The sequence below is a fragment of the Sapajus apella genome, unplaced genomic scaffold, assembly GCF_009761245.1.
Source record: "Sapajus apella isolate SASKATOON/1434 unplaced genomic scaffold, GSC_monkey_1.0 scaffold78, whole genome shotgun sequence".
Taxonomy (NCBI): domain Eukaryota; kingdom Metazoa; phylum Chordata; class Mammalia; order Primates; family Cebidae; genus Sapajus; species Sapajus apella.
The window spans coordinates 9586510-9610952 of record NW_022437018.1 but is presented as its reverse complement, the minus strand read 5'-3'; the positions used below and the strand labels follow the sequence as shown (position 1 = coordinate 9610952).

The window sequence follows — 24443 nt, the reverse complement described above, 5'->3', positions numbered from 1 at the left end:
GGTTGAGGCCTCCAGAGGGGTCTTGGAATGCCCCTTGAGGATAAGGGCAGACTACTGCATTATATGTGCCATTCTGACTACAAAATGATTATAACTTTAAGATTTCAATTTCAGGTGACATGTATCTAAAACACATGCCCAGCACATTTACAGATTGTTAAATCTCATAAATTCCCTTTCCATTACACCATCAACCCTGTGTTTCTGCTTTTTATTTAAGCAGTGTAATCACTCTGGTCGGGAGCATTTTTAGTCCCTATACCCACAAGGCAGGACAAATCACAGTGTACTTATGTAGCATCCCACACGAGATCATATCTTGGGAATCTCCTTTGGGAGAATTCCTCAAATGACACAGGCTCAGGGGTGCCATATTTTTCTCGTATTAAATACTTTAAAAAATTTCAATGGCTTTTGGTGTACGAGTGGTGATACGGTTTGGATTTGTGTCCCTGCCCAAATCTCATGTTAAATTGGATGAGGGTCCTGATGGGAGGTGATTGGATCATGGGGCGGCTTTGCCTCTTGCTTTTCTCAGTGATAGTGAATTCTCAGGAGATCCGATGATTTAAGTGTGTTGGCACTTTCTGCTTCTCTCTCGCTTTCCTGCCACCATGTGAAGAAAGTCCTTTCTTTCCCTTCACCTTCCGCCATGATTGTAAGTTTCCTGAGGCCTCCCAGTCATGCTTCCTGTTAAGCCTGAGGAACTGTGTCAATTAACCTTTTTTCCTCATAAATTAGTCAGTCTCAGGTAATTCTTTATAGCAGTGTGAAACAGACTAATACAAGTAGTTTTTAGCCACATGGATGAATTTTATAGTGGTGAAGTCTGAAATTTTAGTGCACCCATCACCTGAGTAATATTCATTGTACCCAATATGTATATTTTATTTTTATTTATTTATTTATTTGCGACAGAGTCTCGCTGTCGCCCAGGCTGGAGTGCAGTGGCATAATCTCAGCTCATTGCAACATCTGCCTTCTAGATTCAAGTGATTCTCCTGCCTTAGCCTCCTGAGTAGCTGGGACTACCGGCGTGTACCACCACCCCTGGCTAATATTTGTATTTTTAGTAGAGATGGGGTTTCACCATGTTGGCCAGGATGGTCTCAAACTCCTGACCTTGTGATCTGCCTGCCTTGACCTCCCAAAGTGCTGGGATTACAGGTGTGAGCCACCATGCCCGGCTCCCAATATGTAGTTTTTTTTTATCCTTCCCTCTCCTTCCCAGCCTCCCCTGAGTCTCCAAAGTCTATTATATTAATACCACTCTGTATGCTTTTGTGTATCCATGGCTTAGCATCCTTTTATAATGGAGAACATACAATATTTGGTTTTCTATACCTAAGTTATTTTATTTAGAACAATGGCCTCCAGCTCCATCTAAGTTGCTGCAAAAGATGTTATTTTGCTCTTTTTTATGGCTGAGTAGTATTCCATGGTGTATATATACCACATTTCTATACCCAGGAGTAATGCAGCTGAACTGGTATTTTTTTCCTCACACTAAGTCTGTCACTTTACTACCCACTTATTTATTTCTCTTTTTGTTTTCTAGAAGTTCCTCCTGATAGTTTAATTTGTAAAATTATTTTAAGATCTCACCCAAGTCGATGAATATGTTGGCAGCTTAAATTTAGACATGTCATATTGGTTTGAAAAAAAGGATATGGAGTGAGGGTTCAGTAATGCAGGATTTTGGGATCCTGGGATAACCTGAAGAGTTATCGTGCTAAACAGTTTTACCCAAAGGGACCCAGGGATGGGTGGCTCTCCCTCTAGCACCAAAATATATGGCGGCATGGATTTAGGATGGTTGTGGAAAAAAAGAAGCCACAGCAAAGGCACAGTCAAAATGAATGACTGAGAAAAATTCTCATAAGCTATTAAAACTATCTCATGCCACTTCAATTGCTATAAATTTTATAAAGAGTTAATAGCAACACATTTTTGGTGAATCAGTCATTTGGCAAGTTGATTGCCTCTGGGAGGGCTTATTGGCTCAGCCGCATGTGGACCTATTTGTCTGCTGATTGTTTCTGGGTTCCCAGCTGGGCGAGGTGTCTTTGGGGTGGGTCAGGAAAGCTTCCTACTATGCCCACATGGCCACAGTTTCACCAGCCAGATGGGAAACAGCGTGCAGTTTAACACCTTCTGCTGGTTCAAAAGGCGATCTGTCTTAATTGGATATTATCCAAAAGCAGTTCAGAAATCACCCTGATAAGTAAAAAATTCACTCATTGTAATCAGTGATCCAGGATAATAATAACTGATCCACTTTCTATAGCTATTCAGCTCATCTGAGTCAATGGATTTTTAAAAAATTTGTGCCAGTGTTTACTGGCATGTAAACAAAATTTTTTATTTCCGTGTGTGTGTATGTGTGTGTGTGTGTGTGTGTGTGTGTGTGTGTGTATGAATGGAATGCTTCATGAACGTGCCTGTTATTTTTGCACAGCAACCATGCTAATCTTCTTTGTATCATTCCAATTTTGGTGTATGTGCTGCTGAGGCGAGCACTATTTCCTAAGTATTGACTAAGGTCTAGAATGTAAGAAAATGGCTTCCTAGAGAAAAAAGCCAGCTCATTGAAGAAAGCTGGTAAATGAGTTAATTGTGAAGGCGGAATAACATAGCGATTTCACAAACTGTTTCAAGATTAGTGTCCTTTGCACCTAGGCTTGCTCTCTGTTTAGTGTTAGTTCCTTCCATGCATATACTGATTTTCTGTCTTGTGCCTTTTATTATCTTGCTGTACAGATTCTCCCCTTTCTAGTCTCTCTGTCTGTATAAATTGTTGTCTTTTGATATCTTTGACTGATGCTGATTCTATTGAAACGAACTGCTCCATAATAGACTAGTTCACTTGATGTTAAATGTTGTTCTGTACAACTAACACCATTGGGGAGTTGAGAAATATGCTCTGTGAACACAGAAATGAGTGATTTGCAGACTATCTAACTGTGTCCCAGCAAAGCGGGCTGCTTTGCATCACTCTGATGTTAGTCCTTTGATTGAACTACAAAGCCTGAGAAGCACTTGTATCTAAGGTTAGATACAGTTTGGCTATTTCTTCTGTATATTTCTTTAATTAGGATCAGCCAATATGGGAGTCTGATGATAACATATTTTATTCTGATTTACTCACAAAGGAGTTGAATAAGACTACTATTTCAGAATATCTTTCCACTGAGGGCCTTTAAAGCATTTACTGTGGATTAGGCATGAACCCTAACCACTTATCTAAGGCAGACCGTAGGTACTTTGGTTTCAGGAGAGAAGAACTGAGGCACAGAGATTAACACATCATGTACAGGCCACCTTGCTAGTTTGTGAAGCTCTCAGTCTACATTTTCAGCTCTCTGGGCCCTGAATTCTTGAATGTCTATTCCCTGTTTTTCACTAACCTTCCTAATATCCTTTTCCCTCTGTAAGGAAGTCACTGGCAGCCTCTTTTATTCTGTGCATATGCAAAAACCAAACCAAAACAACAAACCTTAATCAACCAAACAAAAGTCAATTTTTTAAAGACCAGCTGAGGCATTTCCTCTTTTAAAAATTAGCATTTTTATTTTGAAATAAAATCTACAGAGAAATGGGTAATACTTGCATTTACTCTGTAACTACTCCCTTCCCACACATATTGTTGGCACCAGGAATCTCCCTCCTTGTATGTTTTTGCTTCACAACTATAAAACTACATTTAATTTTTAAAATAGAATGTTTTCTTTTCTTTTTCTTTTTCTGTTTTTTTTTTTTTGAGACAGAGTCTGGCTCTGTCACCCAGGCTGGAGTGCAGTAGTGCAATACCAGCTCACTACAACCTCTGCCTCCTGGGTTCAACTGATTCTTGTGCCTCAGCCTCCCAGGTAGCTGGGATTATAGGCGCTCACTACCTTGCCCAACTAATTTTTGTTTTTTTTAGTAGAAATGGGGTTTCACCATGTTGGCCAGGCTGGTTTGGAACTCCTGACCTTGTGATCCACCCTCCTTGGCCTCCCAAAGTGCTGGGATTACAGGTGTGAGTGCCTGCGCCCGGCCTAAAATAGAGTGTTTTCTAATTGTACATATATATAATCTTCTCATAGAAAATTTGGGCAATACAAAAAAAAAAAAAGATAATTCTGTTACATGGGCACAACTGCAGTTACATTTTGGTGCCTTTCCTTCCTATTTCTTTTTCTTTTTTGAGACAGAGTCTTGCTCTGTTGCCCAGGCTGGAGTGCAGTGGTATGATCCCAGTTCACTGCAACCTCCGCCTCCTGGGTTCCATCAAGGAATTCTCCTGCCTCAGCCTCCTGAGTAGCTGGGATTACAGGTGTGTGCCACCATGCCCAGCTAATTTTTGTATTTTTAGTAGAGACAGGGTTTCAGCACACTGACCAGGCTGATCTCAAACTCCTGGCCTCAAGTGATCCACCCACCGTGGCTTCCCAAAGTGCTAGGATTGCAGGCATGAGCCACTGCACCCGGCCATTTCTTTTTCTTGTTGGAGTGAGAGCTGATTACATTTATTGGTGGCAGTGGCTGCTTTATGGGGTGGTTCATAGATCCTAGGGTTGATTATCTTCTGAACTGGTTATATTTGGGGAAGTGGGTTCAGTATGATGATGCTTTGTAGCTGGGAAGAGATAGGTTGGAGGAGGGAATATATGACTTCTTTGCAGAGAGCTAGAATATTTATGATTTTAGGGTGTTAAAAGGCTATGTTTCCCTCTAGTCTTGAGTTTTGTTAATAGAGGTACTGTATGTCACTGTTTGTTGGCACTTCAGGAATAGCTTCCCACAATATGAGATTTTAAGAAATAGTTGTGCATTATTTTCGTTGATGCTAGGACTAATGATTCCACTTAAAACATTCTTGATAGCAAACTCAAAATCTCTCTTTTTTGCTGTATTCATCTGTTAGTTCTTCCATCTATCCATCCATTCATCCATCAGTTCAATTTTTAAATCTAATAGGAAATACATATACAGAACAGAAAATGATAAAGGTACAAAAGGGTGTGTGGTGAAAAGTAACTATCAATAGTTGGATTAATATTTGAATTAATTTACGAGTATCTGGTTAATAGTCACGTCTAACATGCTGTTAATTAGCACTACAGGAGTAGGTCAGGTGTTACCACATATCAAACTTTAAATATAGAAAACCATATAATATCAATTTAATTTTTATGTCTTTGCTTTACATTAATTTAGTCAATGCACTGGGCTGTCAGAGGTAAAAAGGACCTGATGCTGGAAGAATCTGACAAGACTCTCACCAACAAGATTGAAAATGAGGAATGGAATGAGCAAAGAGAAAGGAAGAAAGAGGAGCTGGCTTCAACCACAGAGAAAACGGAGCAAAAAGAATCCAAGCGCCTGGAGAAGCCAGTCTCCCCGCAAAATCCAGAATCTTCAAGTAAGTCATATTATGTAACTGCAGAATGGAGAAGGTCTGAAATTAAAGAGCTTTGTTTATATTGCATTTATTCTTAACTTTTTCACTGTGCACAGCAGTGCCAAGCTTAAAGATTGGTTTAGCATCTTAAAAGACACTTAGCATTGATGCCGAAACTAGAAGACATTCCTCAAGGGAAACCTTGAGACAATTCTCAGTGTCTTTTATCTACTGAAATAACACTAGCTAACATTTATTGAAGGTTTACTATGTACAGAAACACTCTTTACATATATTAGTTTACATTTATTATCTCATTAAATGCTAATTTTACATGAATTAACTTATTTAGTCCTCACTACAAGGTTGTGGGCTATCAATATTATTCTCATTTTATAGTTAAGAAAACCAAAGTCCAAGGAGGTTGAGGAACCAAGGCAGGTTGGCTTCAGAGTCAGTGTTCCAAGGTATTGCCCTATCCTGTGATAATGCTTTATTTCATTAATTAAAAAAAATTTTTTTTTGAAACGGAGTCTCACTCTTGTTGCCCAGGCTAGAGTACAATGATATGATCTTGGCTCACTGCAACTTCCGCCTCCCAGGTTTAAGTGATTCTCTTGCCTCTGCCTCCTGAGTAGCTGGGTTTACAGACATGTGCCACCACACTCAGCTAATTTTTTGTATTTTTTAGTAGAGATGGGGTTTCACCATGTTGGCAGGCTGGTCTAGAACTCCTGATCTCAGGCGATCCACCTGCCTCGGCCTCCCAAAGTGCTGGGATTACAGGTGTGAGCTGCCACGCCTGGCCTTCATTCATTCATTCATTCATTTATTGAGATGGAGTCTCCCTCTATCTCCTAGGTTGGAGTGTAGTGGCACGATCTCAGCTCACTGAGACCTTTGGCTCCCGGGTTCAAGTGATTCTTGTGCCTCAGACTGCCCAGTAGCTGGGACTATAGGTGCCTGCCACCATGTCTGGCTAATTTTTGCATTTTTAGTAGAGACGGGGTTTCACCATGTTGGCCAGGCTGGTCTCGAACTCTTGACCTCAAATGATCCACCTGCCTGGGCCTCTCAAGTGCTGAGATTACAGGCATGAGCCACCACACCTGGCCTGATATTGCCTTATCTGTAAGTAGCTCTGTAGACATTCTGAATAATTTATAAATCCACTGAAGCAGAGTATTATAGAAGTTTATCTCCTGGCTACCAAGCTCTGCTACCTGAGTTCACATCCTAGTTCGACTAATTATCTGTATTACTTGGCAAAGTTACTCAACTTCTCTAGACTCAGTTTCTGCATCTATAAAATAGGGATTATAATAGTGCTTGCTCATCCAGGTGCATTGGCATGCACTTATGGTCCTAACTACTCAGGAGGCTGAGGCAGGAAGCTGGCTTGAGGCCAGGAGTTCAAGGCTGCTGTGTGCCATGGTCACACCTGTGAATAGGTGCTGCATTCAGCCCTGGGTGATGTAGTGAGACTCTGTCTCTTAAATAAAAAATAGTACCTTCCTATAAGGCTACCATAATGATTAAATGAGGAGATACTTACAAAATGCTTAGCACAGCGGTTCACCTCTAGGAAGCCCTAGGTAAACGTTAGCTGTTTGTATCTTTTGTCTACCTGGCCATCTATCTAGCCATCCAACTAGTTTAGGTTGTTGTATATACACACATTGTCATTGTAACTGTCCTTCAAATTATTATGTGTTGATTCTCAGGCTTGTGATGTAGCACCCTATTAGAATTTAGCCTTTAAGTAGAACATTCCTGAATACCCTCGAACATTTGTATTAAAAAGAAGATAATTAGATGGCTTGTGGTGGATTATAGTCTTTTGAGAAATAGTCACTTCAAATCTCTCTTTGGGGAGAACTTTTACATGTTCTCTTCTTGCTGGGAATGAAGATTCACAGAGTTTGATTCAGATGTCTCTGTGGGTTACCCAAGAGATCGCTGTGGAATCTGCCCATTGATTGCATCACCTAGTAGCTGGAAATGGTTATAATATAACTAACTGATCAAAGGAGAAGCCCAAAATGTAGAAAAACAGTATTTTAAGCAAACACAGGAGTACTATCATTGCCCTGCATGCAAACATGATGAATGTTCAGTTCTGTGAGTCTTGAACCCCTGGGGGTTCCCCAAGTCTTTCTGTCAGATTCAGGCCAAGTCTGCACATGCCAGAATTAGGTGTAGTGTGGGTGGAGTGAGAGATACTTCAGAGACTCAGGCATGATGCTGAGGCCTCTTGAGCCCTTCTCATAGAATTCTATGAAATTTTCCTTCTTTTTAAAAAATAGTCATTTAAATACTAAATAAGAGCAAAAGTAGTATAGACTTGCTGTTAAAAAATTTAAAGAATCGGCCGGGTGTGGTGGCTCATGCCTATAATCCCAGCACTTTGAGAGGCCGAGGAGGGCGGATCCCGAGGTCAGGAGATCAAGACTATCGTGGCCAACATGGTAAAAACCCCGTCTCTACCAAAAATACAAAAATTAACTGGGTGTGGTGGCTTGTGCCTGTCATCCTATCTACTTGGGAGTCTAAGGCAGGGAATCGCTTGAACTCAGGAGGCAGAGATTGCAACGAGCCAAGATTGTGCCACTGCACTCCAGCCTGAGAAACAGAGCTAGACTACGTCTCAAAAAATGGAGCAAAATTCAAAGAATCATGTATAGGCAGTAACTTAGTGTCTATCCCAGGCTGCCAACCTTTTCTGCTTCTACTTCTTGAAGTAACCAAGGCAGACACTCAGGTGTGTTCCCTTCCACTGTTCTCTATGCTAACACAAGTCTGTATATGTGCACTTAGTAGAGCTTTACAAGTAAAGAATGGGGTTACACTGTACCATTTCTCTGTGTTACACAGAGGTTAAGAGTGTGGGCTCAGCTTTTCACTGATGAGTTGTATGACCTTGGACAAGCTAGTTAACCCCTCTCCATCTGTGTCTTCTTAGTTATGCAGTGGTCAAAATATTAGTGTCTAACTCATAAGATTTTTTTTTTTTTTAAGAGCAAATAACTGTCCAGGTGCGGTGGCTCACCTGTAATCCCAGCAATTAGGGAGGTTGAAGTGGGAGGACTGCTTGAGGCTAAAAATTGGAGACCAGCCTGGGCAACATGGCAAAACCCCATCTCTAAAAAAAGAATACGAAAATTAGCCAGGAGTCGTGGTGCGTGCCTGTAATTCCAGTTACTTGAGCCCAGGTGTGTGTATGCGGGGGTGTCGAGTCTGCAGTGAGCTACGACTGCACCACTCCAGCCTGGGTGACAGAATGAGATCCTGTCACAAGTGTGCACGCGTGCGTGCACACACACACACACACACACACACAAACTTAATATACATAAAATATTTAGACCAGTACCAGGCACATCATAAACACTATTTTAGTGTTAACTTTTTTTTTGAGACACTGCACTGTTGCCCAGGCTGTAGTGCAGTGGCTCAATCTTGGCTCACTGCAATCTCTGCCTCCTGGGTTCAAGCAATTCTACTGCCTCAGCCTCCCGAGTAGCTGAGACTATAGGCATGTGCCACCACGCCCAGCTAATTTTTTTGTATTTTTAGTAGAGACGGGGTTTCATCATGTTGGCCAGGATGGTCTCTATCTGCTGACCTCATAATCCACCTGCCTCGGCCTCCCAAAGTGCTGGAATTACAGGCATGAGCCACCGCTCCCGGCTAGCGTTAACTTTTATGATTAAGGGACTTCTCTTTAAATTCTTACATTCAGAATGAATTCCTTCTTTTTAACAGCTGATAGCATTCCACAGTGTAGATATATATTATGTCAAAGTCAAACAAAAATATAGATTCTCATCTCTATGTAAAACATTTTACTTTGGAAAATATATAAAAACGACATTGCAATTCAGGGCATACACATGTGGGGTGGTCTTTGCTGTGCCTGAAGAACAAACAAAAGTTGGGGGTTTTATTAGAAAGAGAAATGTTGCATATTGTTTTGAAAGAAAGCTCATTGGCACTAGCAAAGTTTTTGGGAACTAGCAGGCTCTAATTGGTAAGTGATGGCAATAGGTAAAATTAGCCTTACAGGCAAGGCAGGTCATTTCGGCAGCTGGCTTGTGATAGAATCTTTGGGCAGGTGTTTGTGTCCTGAATGCTTTTCTTTTCCTCTTCCTGGTTCTCGGCTCAATTGACTTGCATAATAATAGATAATCCCAATTCATATAATTTTCACATATAATGTATTCAGAACAAATTGTGAATGTCAGTTTTGATATCTTCATATTGTGATGTGTATGCTATTGTTTAAGAATGAAGTGGAGCCAGCCGTGGTGGCTTGGGCCTGTAATCCTAGAACTTTGGGATGCTGAGGTAGGAGGATTGCTTGAGGCCAGGACTTCAAGACCAGCTTGGGCAACATAGCAAGAGCCCTGTCTCTACAAAATTTAAAAAAACATTAGCTAGATATGGTGGCATGTGCCTGTAATCCCAGCTACTTGGGAGGCTGAGGCAGGAGAATTGCTTGAGCTGCAGTGAGCTGTGATCCTGCCACTGCACCCTAGCCTGGGTTAAAGAACAAGACCCTGTGTGTCTCTGTGTCTAAAAAAGAAGAATGAAGTGGAGGGGTTGGGAATCATTGTTCTTTTTTTTTTTTTGAATCAGAGTTTCGCTCTTGTCCAGGCTGGAGTGCAATGGTGTGGTCTCGGCTCACTGCAACCTCTACCTCCCCAGTTAAGCAATTCTCCTGTGTCCACCTCCCAAGTAGCTGGGATTACAGGTGCCTACCACCACACCTGGCTAATTTTTGTATTTTTAGTAGAGACGTGGTTTCACCATGTTGGCCAGGCTGGTCTAGAACTCCTGACCTCAGGTGATCTCCCTACCTAGGCCTCCCAAAGTGCTGGGATTACAGGTGAGAACCACTGCACCCAGCTGGGAATCATTGTTCTAAGAAGCTGTTGCTGGAGAATTATGAAATTCTGCCAAAGGTTGCATTTACCAGTATTTTCTTTATGCTGTTTAAAAGATTATTGGCTTTTCTGACTAGTGCCTTAAAGCTGGAGTTTGATATATCAAAGTGCCTTTGCATGATTATTTATGATTTCATTTTACTGCAGTGTAAATTTTTATAATGTCAGCATTTAAGAAATATTATTCACGTCAACTTTACCAAGCCCTGAGTGACTTCTTATGTATTACTTTTCAGCATGTTTGCTAATTTCCTCAAGCAGTGCTAGATATTCACTTTGGAGTTTGCTTTTTGATTTCTCTTCTCTAATGAGCAGCCACCAAATAGTCCCCACCACGTTCTAATTCTTTATTGCAAACAGTAAAATATGGAGCACCACATCTGAAAACCACCGTGCAAGACAATCTCATTTTTACTTTCTGCTTAAATATGCAATAAATATGCCTTCTGATAAATACAGTTCTAGAATCAAATAGCTTTATGTAACATCTTGGAGTAAAAAAGGGAAAGAAAAGTTTAAATGTGCCCAATGACTTTGGTGTGCTGCCATGTCCCTGGGCACCTACCTTCCTAGGCATTGCCAACCCTGTGGCCCCAACTACAGACACTGTGACTCTGCCAGAGGGCTTGCTCTGGCAGTGGAGCCTGCTTGGCAGCAAATCAGCAGGCAGTAAGTGCCAGGGAGTAAATGCCCTTTGGATGACAATAATAAGTGGGAGTGGGAAGCTAAATTCCCCAACTCCTTCACTCCTCACATGGGATAACTCTAAGAAGTTTTATATGTCTCCCAGCGTTCCCCAGTGGGGTCATTTGCAGTCACCCATGGTGGTAACTTGTTTGATAATGTACCTTTTATAGATTTGGTTCTCATTCTGCTAAGGTGCCTCTTGGGATCACCTCCCAAATTGGCCACTTTGTTTCAAACTCTTTTTTTTGAGACAAGGTATTACTCTGTTACCCAGGCTGGAGTGCTGTGGTGTGATCACCACTTACTGCTGCCTCAACCTCCTAGGCTCAAACGATTCTCCCACCCCAGCCCCCCAAATAGCTGGGACTGCAGGCGTACACCACAACATCTGGCTGATTTTTTGTAGAGATGGGTTTCACCATGTTACCCAGGCTGGTCTCAAGCTCCTGAGGTCAAGTGATCCATTGGCCTCAGCCTCCCAAAGTTCTGCGATTGTAGGTGTGGGCCACTGTGCCCAATCTGTTTCAAGCTCTTGTCTGCATGTCTATTTCTAGAGGAACCCAAACTATAAACTACATCTTTTTAAACAAAAATGACCCTTATTTACGATATAAAATGTGAGAAAATATGGTCAAGGAAAAGGAAGAACCTATAACTCATAATCTTATAATTTAGAGAAATATGTATTATAGATATTTTGGTATATTTTCATTTGTGTTAGTATATCTAAAAGGATACAAATTTTATCATATACAAATTTTGTGAGTAAGTTTTAATTATAGGAACAAATATAGCAATCAGAAATAATTTCTTTTTTGCTTTTTCCCTAAATGGAAATTCTTCAGATTTGTTTTCTCCGATAATTATTATTATTATTATTATTTTTTGAGGCAGAGTCTCATTTTGTCTCCCAGGCTGAAATGCAGTGGCACGATCTCAGCTCACTGCAACCTCTGCTTACCAGTTCAAGCAATTCTCTTGCCTCAGCCTCCCAAGTAGCTGGGACTACAGGTGTGCGCCACCACAGTCGGCTAATTTTAATATTTTTTAGTAGAAACAGGGTTTCACCATATTGGACAGGCTGGTCTCTAACTCCTGACCTCTGCTTCCCAGAGTGCTGGGATTACAGGTGTGAGTCACCACACCTGGCTTCCAATAATTCTTTAAAAAGTGTCAGTTTAATCTGTTTTTCTGAGATAACCAATGTTAACCATTCTGTATATGATTTTTTCTAACTACATATTTATATGCTATATTAAAATATCAGTGGAAGCATATTTTATATATCATTCTGTAAACTGCTTTTTCATTAGCAATATTATAAACATAAAAAGACAAAAAGCATGCTTGTTTATTGTAGAAAAATAAGAAAGTACAGATGAACAAAAAAGAGTATAAAAATGAAAATTACATCTATAGCAATAATCCAGGGATAAATACTGTTAATTTTGGTGTACCTTTTCTTTTTTTCCTTTTTTAAAGATGGGATTTAACCATGATGGCCAGGCTGGTCTTGAACTCCTGACATCAGGTGATCCACCCACCTCGACCTCCCAAAGTGCTAGGATTATAGGCGTGAGCCACAGCGTGTGGCTTTTTTTTAATTTTTTTTTTTTTTTTTTTTTTTTTTTTTAAGATTTGTGTGCCTTTTCTTATTTGTCTGTTTTTTGAGAGAGTCTCACTCTATTACCCAGGCTTGAGTGCAGTGGCACACTCTCAGCTCACCGCAACCTCTGCCTCCAGGGCTCAAGTGATCTTCCTGTCTTAGCCTCCTAAGTAGCTGGTACCACGGGTGCCTGCCACCTTGCCTGGCTAATATTTTGTATTTTTTTTTTTTTTTTTTTGTAGAGACAGGATTTTGCCACGTTGCCCAGGCTGGTCTCAAACTCTTGAGCTCAAGAGATGCACCTGCCTCGGCCTCCCGAAGTGCTAGGATTATGGGTGTAAGCCACCATGCCTGGCCTTCTTTTAGACTTAAAAACATTTCACATAAATACTCATGTAAATAATGAGTTTAGGAATGAGATAGTACTATATAAACAGTTTTTTTTTTTTTTTTTGAGACGGAGGATCACTGTGTCACCCAGGCTGGAGTGCAATGGCGTGATCTCGGCTCATTGCGACCTCCGCCTCCCAGGTTCAAGTGATTCTCCTGCCTCAGCCTCCTGAGTGGCTGGGATTACAAGCGTGTGCCACCGCACCCCGATAATTTTTGTATTTTTAGTAGAGACGAGGTTTTACATGTTGGCCAGGCTGGTCTCAAACTCCTAACCTCGTGATCCACCCACCTCGGCCTCCCAAAGTGCTAGGATTACAGGCATGAGCCACTGCGCCCGGCATAAAGTTTTTTAACCATCACTTAGCAATATGCTATGAGCATTTTTCTATGACAGTAAATATTAAAAAATTGTTAATGACCGTATGAAAACCTTTTAACCAGCTTTCATTTGCTAAAGATTTAGAATGCTTCCTGGTTTGCAAAAAAAATTTATAAATGATATCATTATAAACATTCTTACAATTAAATCGTTGGGTGCATCCATTATTATTTCCTTAGGATAAATTTCAAGAGGTAAAATTACTGAGTCAAAGGTTTATACATTTTCACAAGTTTGATAAATATTGCCAAATTGCCAGCTAGAGGAGTTTTGCCAATTTATACTTCTAGTAGAGAAGGAAAATTACCTTTTTTTCCTCTGGTTTTCAACAATGTTGTTTATTATAATTAAAAAAAATGTTATTACCATGGAATTAAATTACAGTATTCGTATTTCCAGGGATTCTTTTACCATTGACATTTTGCTTTTGAAAGATTTTTGAAAACTGTGAAATTGGTTTCAAATTTCTTGGCATGTGAATCGTCAAAATCCCCACCACCAGAGGCATCTATGTATTTCCTCTTACTAAGTGTTTAAGCATGTGAGATCTTCTCATCCATATAAATTATAATTCCTGTTCATAAGAATTCCAGTCTGCTTAAGTTAATCCATTTCTGTAAGATGTTGATAATTCATACCAAAGTCTTACCCTTACATTGTACCTGTTGCAGTGAAATCTTATCCCCAAACTGTTTTACTATAACAAGATTGACTTTTCCTACTTATGATTTTAAATATTCCTTTTCTTTCCTTTAAAGATTTTTCAGATGTGAATGGTTGGCACCTTCGTTTCCGCTGGTCCAGGGATGCTCCCTCAGAACTCCTGAGGAAGTTCAGAAACTATGAAATATGAAATATCTCTGCTTCAAAAATGAGGAAGAGCAAGACTGTCCCCCACGCTGCCAACATGCAGCCTTTGTTTATATTTTCAGCATGTCATGTTTATATGTCATGTCTGTGAATTGCTGAGTACTAATTGATTCCTTCATCCTTGAATCAGATCTCATAGTGCTTTTTTAATGAGAAAAATTTCAGAAGACAAATGTCTTCCAATATTTGAATAAATTAAAGCTCTTAGATACAGAGTAGATTGTATTTTATGTTTTTTCCTGTTAATCCTATTTGTAGAAATCCATTAAAAATCAATCTCTGTCCAGTGTGTTTAATTATTTCATTGCTATACTATGATCTCTATTAGTGATGGATACACAAAAAATGTTTTCATATCTTTGACTTACAATGAAATGTGAAATTACTTGCCTAAACCCCATGGAGTGAAATAAATAATTTCCGCAAAGTTCATAAATGAATTTATAATTCAATTTTTTTTTTAGGGTCTTGTTCTGTCACCCAGGCTAGAGTACAGTGTAATAATCATAGCTCACCATAACCTCAAACTCCTGTGCTCAAGTGATCCTCCTGCCTCAGCCTCCCTAATAGCTGGGACTAGAGACATACACCACCATGCCTGGCTAATTTTTTATTTTCTGTAGAGATGAGATCTTGCTATGCTGCCCAGGCTAGTCTTGAACTCCTGGCCTCAAGTGATCCTCCCATCTTGGCCGCCCAGAGTGCTCAGAATACAGCCATGAGCCACCATGCCTGGACTTGACTGTATTTTAAAAATAATTTGAATAGACATTTCTAATTTAATTTAAAAAGTTATTTATTTGAGGAAATTATGATTTTACAAGATTTCTTGTGTTATATAAGCAAGTGATAATTTTTTTTTGAGATGGAGTCTTGCTCTGTCTCCCAAGCTGGAGTGCAGTTTTGTGACCTCAGCTCACTGCAACCTCCACCTCCCAAGTTCAAGTGATCCTCCCTCCTCAGCCTCCTGAGTAGCTAGGATTACAGGAGTATACCACCATGCCCAGCTGATTTTTTTGTATGTTTAGTAGCAATGGGGTTTCACCATGTTGGCCAGGCTGGCATCAAACTCCTGACCTCAAATGATCTGCCCACCTTAGCCTCCCAAAGTGCTAGGATTATAGGCATGAGCCACTGTGCCCGGCCACAAATGATAAGTCTATAAAATATATTACAACTATGGAAATGGACCTGTTAGGTAATAGAACTTCTTTGGGTTGCAATTATTGATGGTAACATGTAGTCTATAGTTTCTTCTTAGCTTGTGAACAAGTGAATGAAAAAGAAAAAAAAGAATTTTAGAGTGGAGGTTTCTTAGTGACAGAGTTTTCACTAGGCTACAGCACAATGAGAAAGGTAAAGAGTATAGAAAGTACTACCGTCTGAATGTTTATGTTCCTCCCAAATTCACAAGTAGAAATTCCTAAAGCCCAAGGTGATGGTATTAGGAGGTGATGCCTTTGGGAGGTGATTATGTCATGTGGGCTCACCCTCATGAATGGGATTAGTGCTCTTATGAAAGAGGATTGAAAGAGAGAGAGCCCTTGCATTCCTTCCACCATGTGAAGACACAGCAGGAAGTCACCATCTGTAAGCCAGAAAGTGGGGCCTCACCAGATAACAAATCTTCCCTGTTCTTGGACTTCCCAGTCTCCAGAAATGTTGAGAAATAAAATTTTGTTGTTTATAAGCTGCCCAGTTTATAATATTTTGTTAAGTAGCCCAGTGGACTAAGACAGCAATTTTGTTTTCCATTTTTTTCCACTCCCCTCCTCCAAAGACAGTGTCTTTTAAAAAGCTAAATTTATTCACTATAAAGGGCTGTCTGTTATTTAGATACCATGTCCTCCCAACCATTGTAGTTCATTTTAAATTTAAATTAAAATTTTTTTTTTCTTGAGACAGATCTCACTCCGTCGCCCAGGCTGGAGTGCAGTGGCGCAATCTCGACTCACTGCAACCTCAGCCTCTTGAGTTCAAGCGATTCTCCTGCCTCAGTCTCCTGAGTAGCTGAGACTACAGTCGTCTGCCACCACGCCTGTTGAGATGAGGTTTCACCATATTAACCAGTCTTGTTTCAAACCCCTGACCTCAGGTGATTCACCAACCTCGGCCTCCCAAAATGCTGGGATTACAGGCATGAACCACTGTGCCTGGCGCTCCAACCATTGTAGTTTGAAATGTGTTTCCTTTAATGAAATGGTGTCTAATAATAGCCTGTATTAGTTTGCCAGGGCTGCCACAACAAAATACCATAGACTAGATGCTTAAACAGTGTTTCTCACAGGTCTGGAGGCTAGAAGTCCAAGATCAAGGTGTCAGCAGGTTTGCTTTCTCTGAGGCCTCTTTTGGCTTGCAGATGGCCACCTTCTTGCTATGTCCTCACATGGCCTTTTCTCTGTGCATACACATCCATGGTGTCTCTCCCTTTTCTTATAAGGACACAGTCATATTGGATTAAGTCCCACCCTAATGACTTCATTTTAACTTAATCTCCTTTTTCCAGATCTTATCTCCAAATAAGCTTACATTATGAGGTACTGGGGTTTGGGACTTCAACATATGAATTTCAAGGGCACACATTTCTGTCCATAACATCCATGAAAACTTTTTTTTTTTTTAAACTAATACAACTCTGTTGGTTCTTTTATTTGTATTTGAATTTTTACTGTTTTGTGAAGTCTAAAAGTTAGAGCCAACTGTTTAGATAATTATTTCTATCAATATTTTAGTACCTTAGTAAAACATGGTTTGGCATCACCGTTTTGCCAATTTTACTTCAAATATAAAAAATAAATGCAAAAAACCTAGCATGTTAATTTAGTAAAGTGAGCTTTTGGACAACAATGCCTATTTTTTTTTAAATTTTTGTAAATTATTTTATTTCTTCTATGGTGATTTAGAGGGACTATCTTCAAACCAGTACAAACATTTCATAAATAATATATGGCTGTTTTGTAACCAGTTGAGTAATTTGTTGCATAATAAGCCACCTCACATCCTTCAGCAAGAAATACATTAAATTTGAATAGTAAAGACGTTACACAATGAATTAGGACACAATTAAAATTTGCTTTAAATATTTCTTTGGAGGAATGACACCACACTTATACTCAATGAATAGGAACATTTTTACAGTTCAGAGGTCTTTTGTTATTTTTTACACCTATTATGCCATGAATTCAAAGGGAATAGGTTCCAGCAGCTCAGGCGCCTTCCCATTGGTTCCAACGATCACACTTCTCTGGGTGGAGGAGGCTGGGGCTTCAGTTGAACCCAGGTGCCTTTCTCTTTGGCTTCTTTCTTCTTCTGATCATTTTCCTTCACGCGTTTCAGGGAGCTATCTCGGCTTCTAGAGCGTTTAATGTGCTCCACAAGCACACGAATTCTCTCGGCAAGAATCTTGCTCTCAACTCGTGTGTTGACAACAATGCCAGCGGCATGCTGGGTAACACTGTAGACTTCCGGTTTTGCCTGGTAACACTTGCGGGCATTCCTTTTTGAACAACCCATTCCCTTGATGTCTACAATATCGCCTTTCTTATAGATTCGCATGCACAGGGTCAAAGGAACAAGTCACTGTTTTCTAAAAGGTCTAGAGAACATCTGTCGGGTGCCTCTCCACTTTTCCTCTGTGTTCCTCATTTTGGTGAATTATTAGAAAATGGCGGTTCGCGCCAAAAGGCAACAATTGCCTGTTACAATGTCTGCCTCGTCCATGTAGGCACCCAAATAAATACCATATTGAATAAGTGAATTTTTGAATCTAAGAATCAGGGTTTTATTTTAATTTTGCTCCCAGACTGATTTATAACACTGATGACTTTTAATGACTTGTCAAAGGCAAAAACACTTTATTCCCGCATTCCATTCTGTTTTTGTTACAGACTCATTTCCCAATTGTTGACAAGATTGAGCACCAGCTCTTGTTTGCTTTTCTCTCCACTTTAAGGGAGGTTTATAATGGGTCAGGCTTGTGCTAAGCACTTTGTATACTTGATCCCATTTAACTTAGTAGCAGACCTTTTACACTTAAAGACTTAAATACTCCCTGAACGCAAAGTATAAAAAGGGAGGGGACTGTACTGTGATAGTGCAGTCTTTTGAATGAAAAGTAGCAGGAAAACAGGACAACATTTCTTCAATAATTCAGTTCAGTTTCCTGGTGTGTCCAGCACCATAATCGGGTGTGCATATATAGAATAGCACACTTTAAACGCCACTTATTTTTGCATTGTGGCTCAACTTCTTGCCATAGTAAACTGATTATGAAAAGACATTTTTACTTAACTTCATGCCATAGTAAACTCATTATGAAAAGACATTTTTACTTAACGATTATTAACCTGTAAAATCAGCAGCTCTAAATGGTGAAGATATTTTCTCTTATATTTGATACTGACTGAATGAAGCACATGTTTTTTGAGAATATTATGTGATTAAATATTATACTAGCATTTGTGTAGGATTTAGTAGAGACAGGGTTTCACCATGTTGGTTAGGCTGGTCTTGAACTCCTGACATTGTGATCTGCTCACCTCAGCCTCCCAAAGTGCTAGGATTACAGGTATGAGCTACCGTGCCTGGTTTAGATAATTATTTATATCAATATTTTAGCACTTTAGTAAAACATGGCATTACCATTCTGCAAATTTTACTTCAAAAATAGAAAATAAATGCAAAAAACCTAGCATGTTAAGTGTACACACACACACACACACACACACACACACATCATACATCATACACAATACATATATTTTGTAGAGATGGAGCCTTACTGTATTGCCCATGCTGGTCTCAAACTCCTGGCCTCAAGTGATCCTTTTGCTTTGGCTTCCCGAAGTGCTGGGATTTTAGGTGTTAGCCATAACACCTGGCCTGTGTAGGATGTCAGAAGGCTTATATCATGTCTCAAGGAGCTGATATTCTAGTGAAGTAAGACAGGTATGTAAATAACTGTCAGTTTAAAAGTAGTATATTGAATTAGTTTAAATATGTAATGTGCTTAGAACATGAGGAGTAAGTGCTTTGTGTATTAGTTACCGTTCTTACTGCATTCGTATGTGTTGAGGCACTATTTCTTGCATATCTTTCCTTAGGTATCCTGGGATTTACACACATTTATGTGTTTTTGTTCCTTACGCAAATGATAGCATAGTATGTTCACTCCTGAATAATTTCCATTTACGCAGTTAATATAACTTGGAAGTTTTTTCATTTTAGTGTTTGAGTGCTACTGTATTCTTTTTACCTGCTACATGGCATTCTGTTGTGTGGATGAACCATACTTTTCTCTCTCTATTTTTTGGTTTGAGACAGAGTTTCGCTCTTGTTTCCCAGTCTGGCGTGCAATGGTGCTGTCTCAGCTCACTGCAACCTCTGCCTCCTGGGTTTAAGTGATTCTCCTGCCTTGGCCTCCCAAGTAGCTGGGATTACAGGTGCACACCACCATACCCAGCTAAGTTTTGGAACCATACTCTTTTTTTTTTTTTTTTTTTTTTAACTTATCCTCTATCAATGCCTTTTCAAGCTATTTACAATTTTTTTTTGCAATCACAAATAGCACTGTAATGAACAGCTTTGTATAAAGTATTTCTTCTATGTAAAATATACCTGTAGGATAAATGCCTAGCACTGGAATTTCTGAATTAAAGAGTATGTATGTGCATTTATAATTTGATTACCATATTCTCAAGAAATTAAAAGATGCAATTTGACAGGCTTCAGAGATCTTAGGGCCACTGGTTTAAAAAACCCAGGAAACAATGCTTATTCACTGAGATTCTTGCCTTTTTTCATTCTAGACTGGACTTTGTTGAGTGGCTCAGTCTGAAGCACTGCGCTTATGGGATAATTTACCCAGCACCTTCTCTATCCCCTAATACCAAGGACTGCCCAAGATATAAAGCAATAATAAAACCAGAGCACACATTTCTTCTGGCACCTTCTACAGAGAGAGAGAACAGGGCTTTTTTTTTTTTTTTCTCCAGTGCTGTGGCCACTTGCCTTCTAGGTATGAAATGTTGAAATACAATTCTAAAACATTTTAAGTAAAGGGTAATTCAACAGAGCAACACTGGAAAACCCAGGCAGAATTCACAATTTCCAATGAATCCAAATAATTTTCAGTACCTGGACATATTTCCAACCTGACAAAAATATGCCCCTTGATGAACAAATTAGAAAAGCAGAGAAGACTTTGCAGATATTCCTTCTGTATCACAGAGCTGAATAAGGAGAAGATAAGGTTGTTTTCCTGCTTATGAATTTTCATATCCTCTCCCTGCACAGATCTGATGGTGGTTACAAGATCAATCACAGCAGCAAGTGTTGATGACTAATATAGTTATTGAGAGGAGTCTTTAATTTCCTGGAGGCAAACACCATTACTTACCACCTCTACATCACAGACGGGAGTTGCCAAGACTACTGGGGAGTCAGTGATGGAAGAAATTATAAAACTGATGCAATTACTGAGAAAATGATGAAATGTCTCACAATGAAAGGCTTCAGTTCCCTTCAATTTCAGGTTCTGTGATAGGCATCAATGTGGCCTTGTCCTCAGTGTTATTACTTCTCAGCTCTCTGTGGCAACTCACCCTCATTGTGGGAGAATATTTTGCATCAGACAGCTCATTTTTACCCTTTCTCCTCCCACCTGGTGTCTTTTGTTTCTTCCAATATTTTTGCCTTGATTATTTCTTATATTTTTTGTGGAATTTAAGTGAGGTTTGTGAAGAAGTGGATCTTTCTCTGGTTCTAAACTACTGTGGGATTTAAGGCAAATTATCTGTGCTCCCTGATTCAGCTGCTTCTACCTGTGGCTGGATGAAAGGATCTCCCCTTGTAGAACATAGGATCTTGGCCAAGGGCTAGGCCCCAAGTTGGCCAGTTTAGGAACTTGGTTGGGAGCCAGGACAGTGTGGGACCTTGCAGGTAATGTGTAGGTCAAAAGTGGAAGTTGAGGATTGTGGGGGACATGGGACATGGAAGGCAGAGAAAGAAGATGTGTCTTTTCCGCTACTTATTTCTATTAACTCGCCTTTCTTACTAGTCTTTTAAGTAAAAGGACAAAGACTAGAAAGGGAAACATTATACTTAATTAGGTACATCTATATACACCAGCCCCAAACATCTCGATTATCTTTTCACATTCAGCTGAGTGTGATGCCATTCTAGACAGCATTCCACCTCTAAAGACAGGGTGAAATGTCTACAGTAAATACTGTCCGGCTCACTAGAGCTGGAAATGAGGCTCTAAACGAGGTCTAATAATAATACCAACAGTAACTACTACCTTTAATATTAATACTTTCCAAAGTGTTTCCTGATAGAACTTGTTGTGAACCTCACAACTAATCTCATTTCAATGTCGACTTTGTTACATTCTAAAAACCACAATAAAATGGAAAACATTTTTGTTTCATTCTATTTTTTTTTTCTTAAACCACTGGTTCTCAACCTTGGATTCAATGGAGAACATGAAAACCCTGGTTCTCACCAGCAACACTGTGACATATATATTTGGTCTTTGCTTCTGTTTCCTGTCATAGGGCTCTGAAAACCCTTGGAATCTCTGGAATGATAAGTGTCTTTTGTATGCTAATGAGATGACTGGTGGCAGGATGCAGGTTGGAAAGACTACGGCATGATTAGAAAGTTGGGACTTTCAGCCTCACCCTGCTCAGGGAGAAGGGAGAAGGGCCGAAGGCTGAGCTGATCACTGATGGTCTATGATGTAATCAAGGATAACTACCTAACGAATCCTACATAAAAACACAAAAGGACAGGGCTTGGGGTGGGGCCTCCGGATAGCTTCTGGATAACACCTGGAAGTTCCTGGAGGGTGGTGCCTGGAGAGAACACGGAAGCTTCATGCCCCTTCCCACATACCTTGATCCATGCTTCTCTTCCATCTGGCTGTTCAGCTTGGGAAAGAAAAGAGAAATAAACTCTTTATATTTATTTTGCCTCAGTCTTTGTTTAGGTCAACAGTCTGTATCCTTTGTAATATCCTTTATAATAAATGGGTAAGGGTAAGTAAAGGATTTCTCTGAGCCACTCTAGCAAATTAATGAAACCCAAGTAGTGGATGGTGAGAAACCTGATTTACAGCCAGACAGAATCACAGGACACAAGCTGGGGCTTGCAATTGGCATGTGAAGTCGGGGAGAATTCTGTGGGACTGAGTCCTTGCTCTATGGGATCTCAGGCTATCTCCAGGTAGACAGTGTCACAATTAAATTGAATTCAAGGACACCTTGCTGGAGAAACCTTTAGATAATTGACTAGTTGGTGGTGGGGAGAAATCCCCATACATTTTAGTGACCAGAGGTGAAACATTCTGCGTAATAGAGGAGGGTAGGCAAAACGCTTTGGTTTTCCTAGTATCTCAATGCCACCCCTCTCCACCCACCCCAGAGATTCTGATTTCATGTTTCTGGACAGGAATTTCACAACTCTCAGGTAATTCTAACATGCCGCTGAGGTTGAGGATCATAGTGGCTTAAACAATACAAGCTGTAGGTGAAATGGTTAATGTCTTGGTGGCTCTCCCTCTTCCATGTGACCTGCTATTTCTAGGAGTCGCTATGACCCGGGGGGCACACCCACTGGGCTCCCAAACAGGTCTCTTACTCACTGAGGCCACTGTCTCTGCCCTAACTCTCTGATCCTCATCTCCATCTTGGAGCGCCCCCTGCTGCTGGATACCTGCCGGTGAAGAAAGACGGTCTCCTCTCCTGGCAGCTTCCTTCTCACTAGACTTCTCTTGAAGTTTCTCAGTGTCTGGTTCTCATCCTTGAACCATGCGGCCACAGATCCTGACTGCTGGGCCTGGTGGGGAGCGCAGGCCCGGCAGTCAGGATCTGTGGCCGCATGGTTCAGGGATGAGAACCAGACATCTTTACTCTGACCATCTCCCTCCTCTCTCACCTTGTTCCCATGCAAGTGTCTTTCCACCCCAAGCTTCAAAAAAGAAACACCTGGGCCAATAAATGACAAAAGATTCCGCAGTGTGTGAATGTAGAGAGTGGTGTGATGTGTCTCCACTAGTAGCAGCTAGCTAAAAATGCTGTTTTAGAGATTCCATTATTGTTCAAACAACGTGGGACAGAACATTTTAGAAATAGAAGCTGTCAGTCATTTGATGTGAAGGTTGTTCATCAAAAAATACTTGAAGAGAAATAGCTGTGTGGCATTAGGCATGTCCCTTCTCTGAGTTTGTTTCCTCCCTTGTAAAATGAGGAAATATAAAATTAAACTAGGAAAATTGTGAATCAAAATCAGACTGAGTGATTTAAAAAGTTATTTTCAGGTCTAAATTCAAGGACTCAGGGAGTTTCTGTATCACAGCAAGGCCACTACTGGCAAAATACACATTGTTCATGGTGTAAACTGTGTTGGTGAAGAGGGTAGCTCTGGGGATGGCACTTACCAGCAGTAACATCAGTTAGGCAAGTTCATTAACCTCCCTGTGCCTCAGTTTCCTTATCTGTAAATCGGTAATGGAGATGGCAACTACCTTTGTGTAGGACACAAAATATTAACTGTTAATAATAGTGCTATAGTTTTTTTACTTTTACGAGATGGAGTCTTGCTCTGTCACCCAGGCTGGGGTGCAGTGGTACCATCTTGGCTCACTGCAACCTCTGCCTCCCAGGTTGGAGCAATTCTTCGGCCTCAGCCTCTGGAGTAACTGGGATTACAAGTATGCAACAGCATGCCAAGCTAATTTTTTTTTTAAGATAGAGTTTCGCTCTTTTTGCCCAGGCTGGAGCCCAATGGCTCCATCTCGGCTCACTGCAACCTCTCCCTCCTGGGTTCCAGGGATTCTCCTGCCTCAGCCTCCCGTGTAGCTGGGATTACAGGTATGCGCCACCATGCCTGGCTAATTTTGTACTTTTAGTAGAGACAGTTTTCACCATGTTGGCCAGGCTGGTCTTGAACTCCTGATCCACCTGCCTCAGCCTCCCAAAGTGCTGGGATTATAGGTGTGAGCCACCATGCCCAGCTAGTAGTACCATAGTTTGAATGTGATGTCTCCTCCAAAATTCATGTTGAAATTTAATTCCCATTGTGCTAATATGAAGAGGTGGGGCCTTTTGGAAAGTGATTAAGTTGTCACAGAGCAAGCAGTGGGCTTGCTGCCCGACAGACCTAGAAGCCAACACT

General features: G+C 40.4%; 1 protein-coding gene, 1 non-coding gene and 1 pseudogene across 3 annotated transcripts in view; 1 reads left to right on the top strand and 2 right to left on the bottom strand.

Moving 5' to 3' along the window:
* The window catches only part of DNAJC12 (DnaJ heat shock protein family (Hsp40) member C12), a 45302-nt gene extending 30599 nt beyond the window's left edge, over positions 1 to 14703 (top strand). The window contains exons 4-5 of one of the 2 annotated variants that reach the window (XM_032252594.1): positions 5203 to 5407; positions 14165 to 14703. In XM_032252594.1, coding sequence (XP_032108485.1) covers positions 5203 to 5407; positions 14165 to 14250 — 291 coding nt within the window. In that variant the 3' untranslated portion in view covers positions 14251 to 14703. Of the gene's footprint in view, positions 1 to 5202; positions 5408 to 14155 lie in introns of both variants that reach the window. The other variant, XM_032252593.1, reaches the window with a different exon arrangement.
* Positions 2414 to 2520, bottom strand: LOC116533055. Its single transcript, XR_004261060.1, has one exon. It is a non-coding gene; the product is annotated as a U6 spliceosomal RNA (small nuclear RNA).
* Positions 14704 to 17226: 2523 nt separating the features above from the next.
* LOC116533046 lies at positions 17227 to 17912 on the bottom strand (annotated as a pseudogene).
* Between the last annotated feature and the right edge of the window lie 6531 nt (positions 17913 to 24443).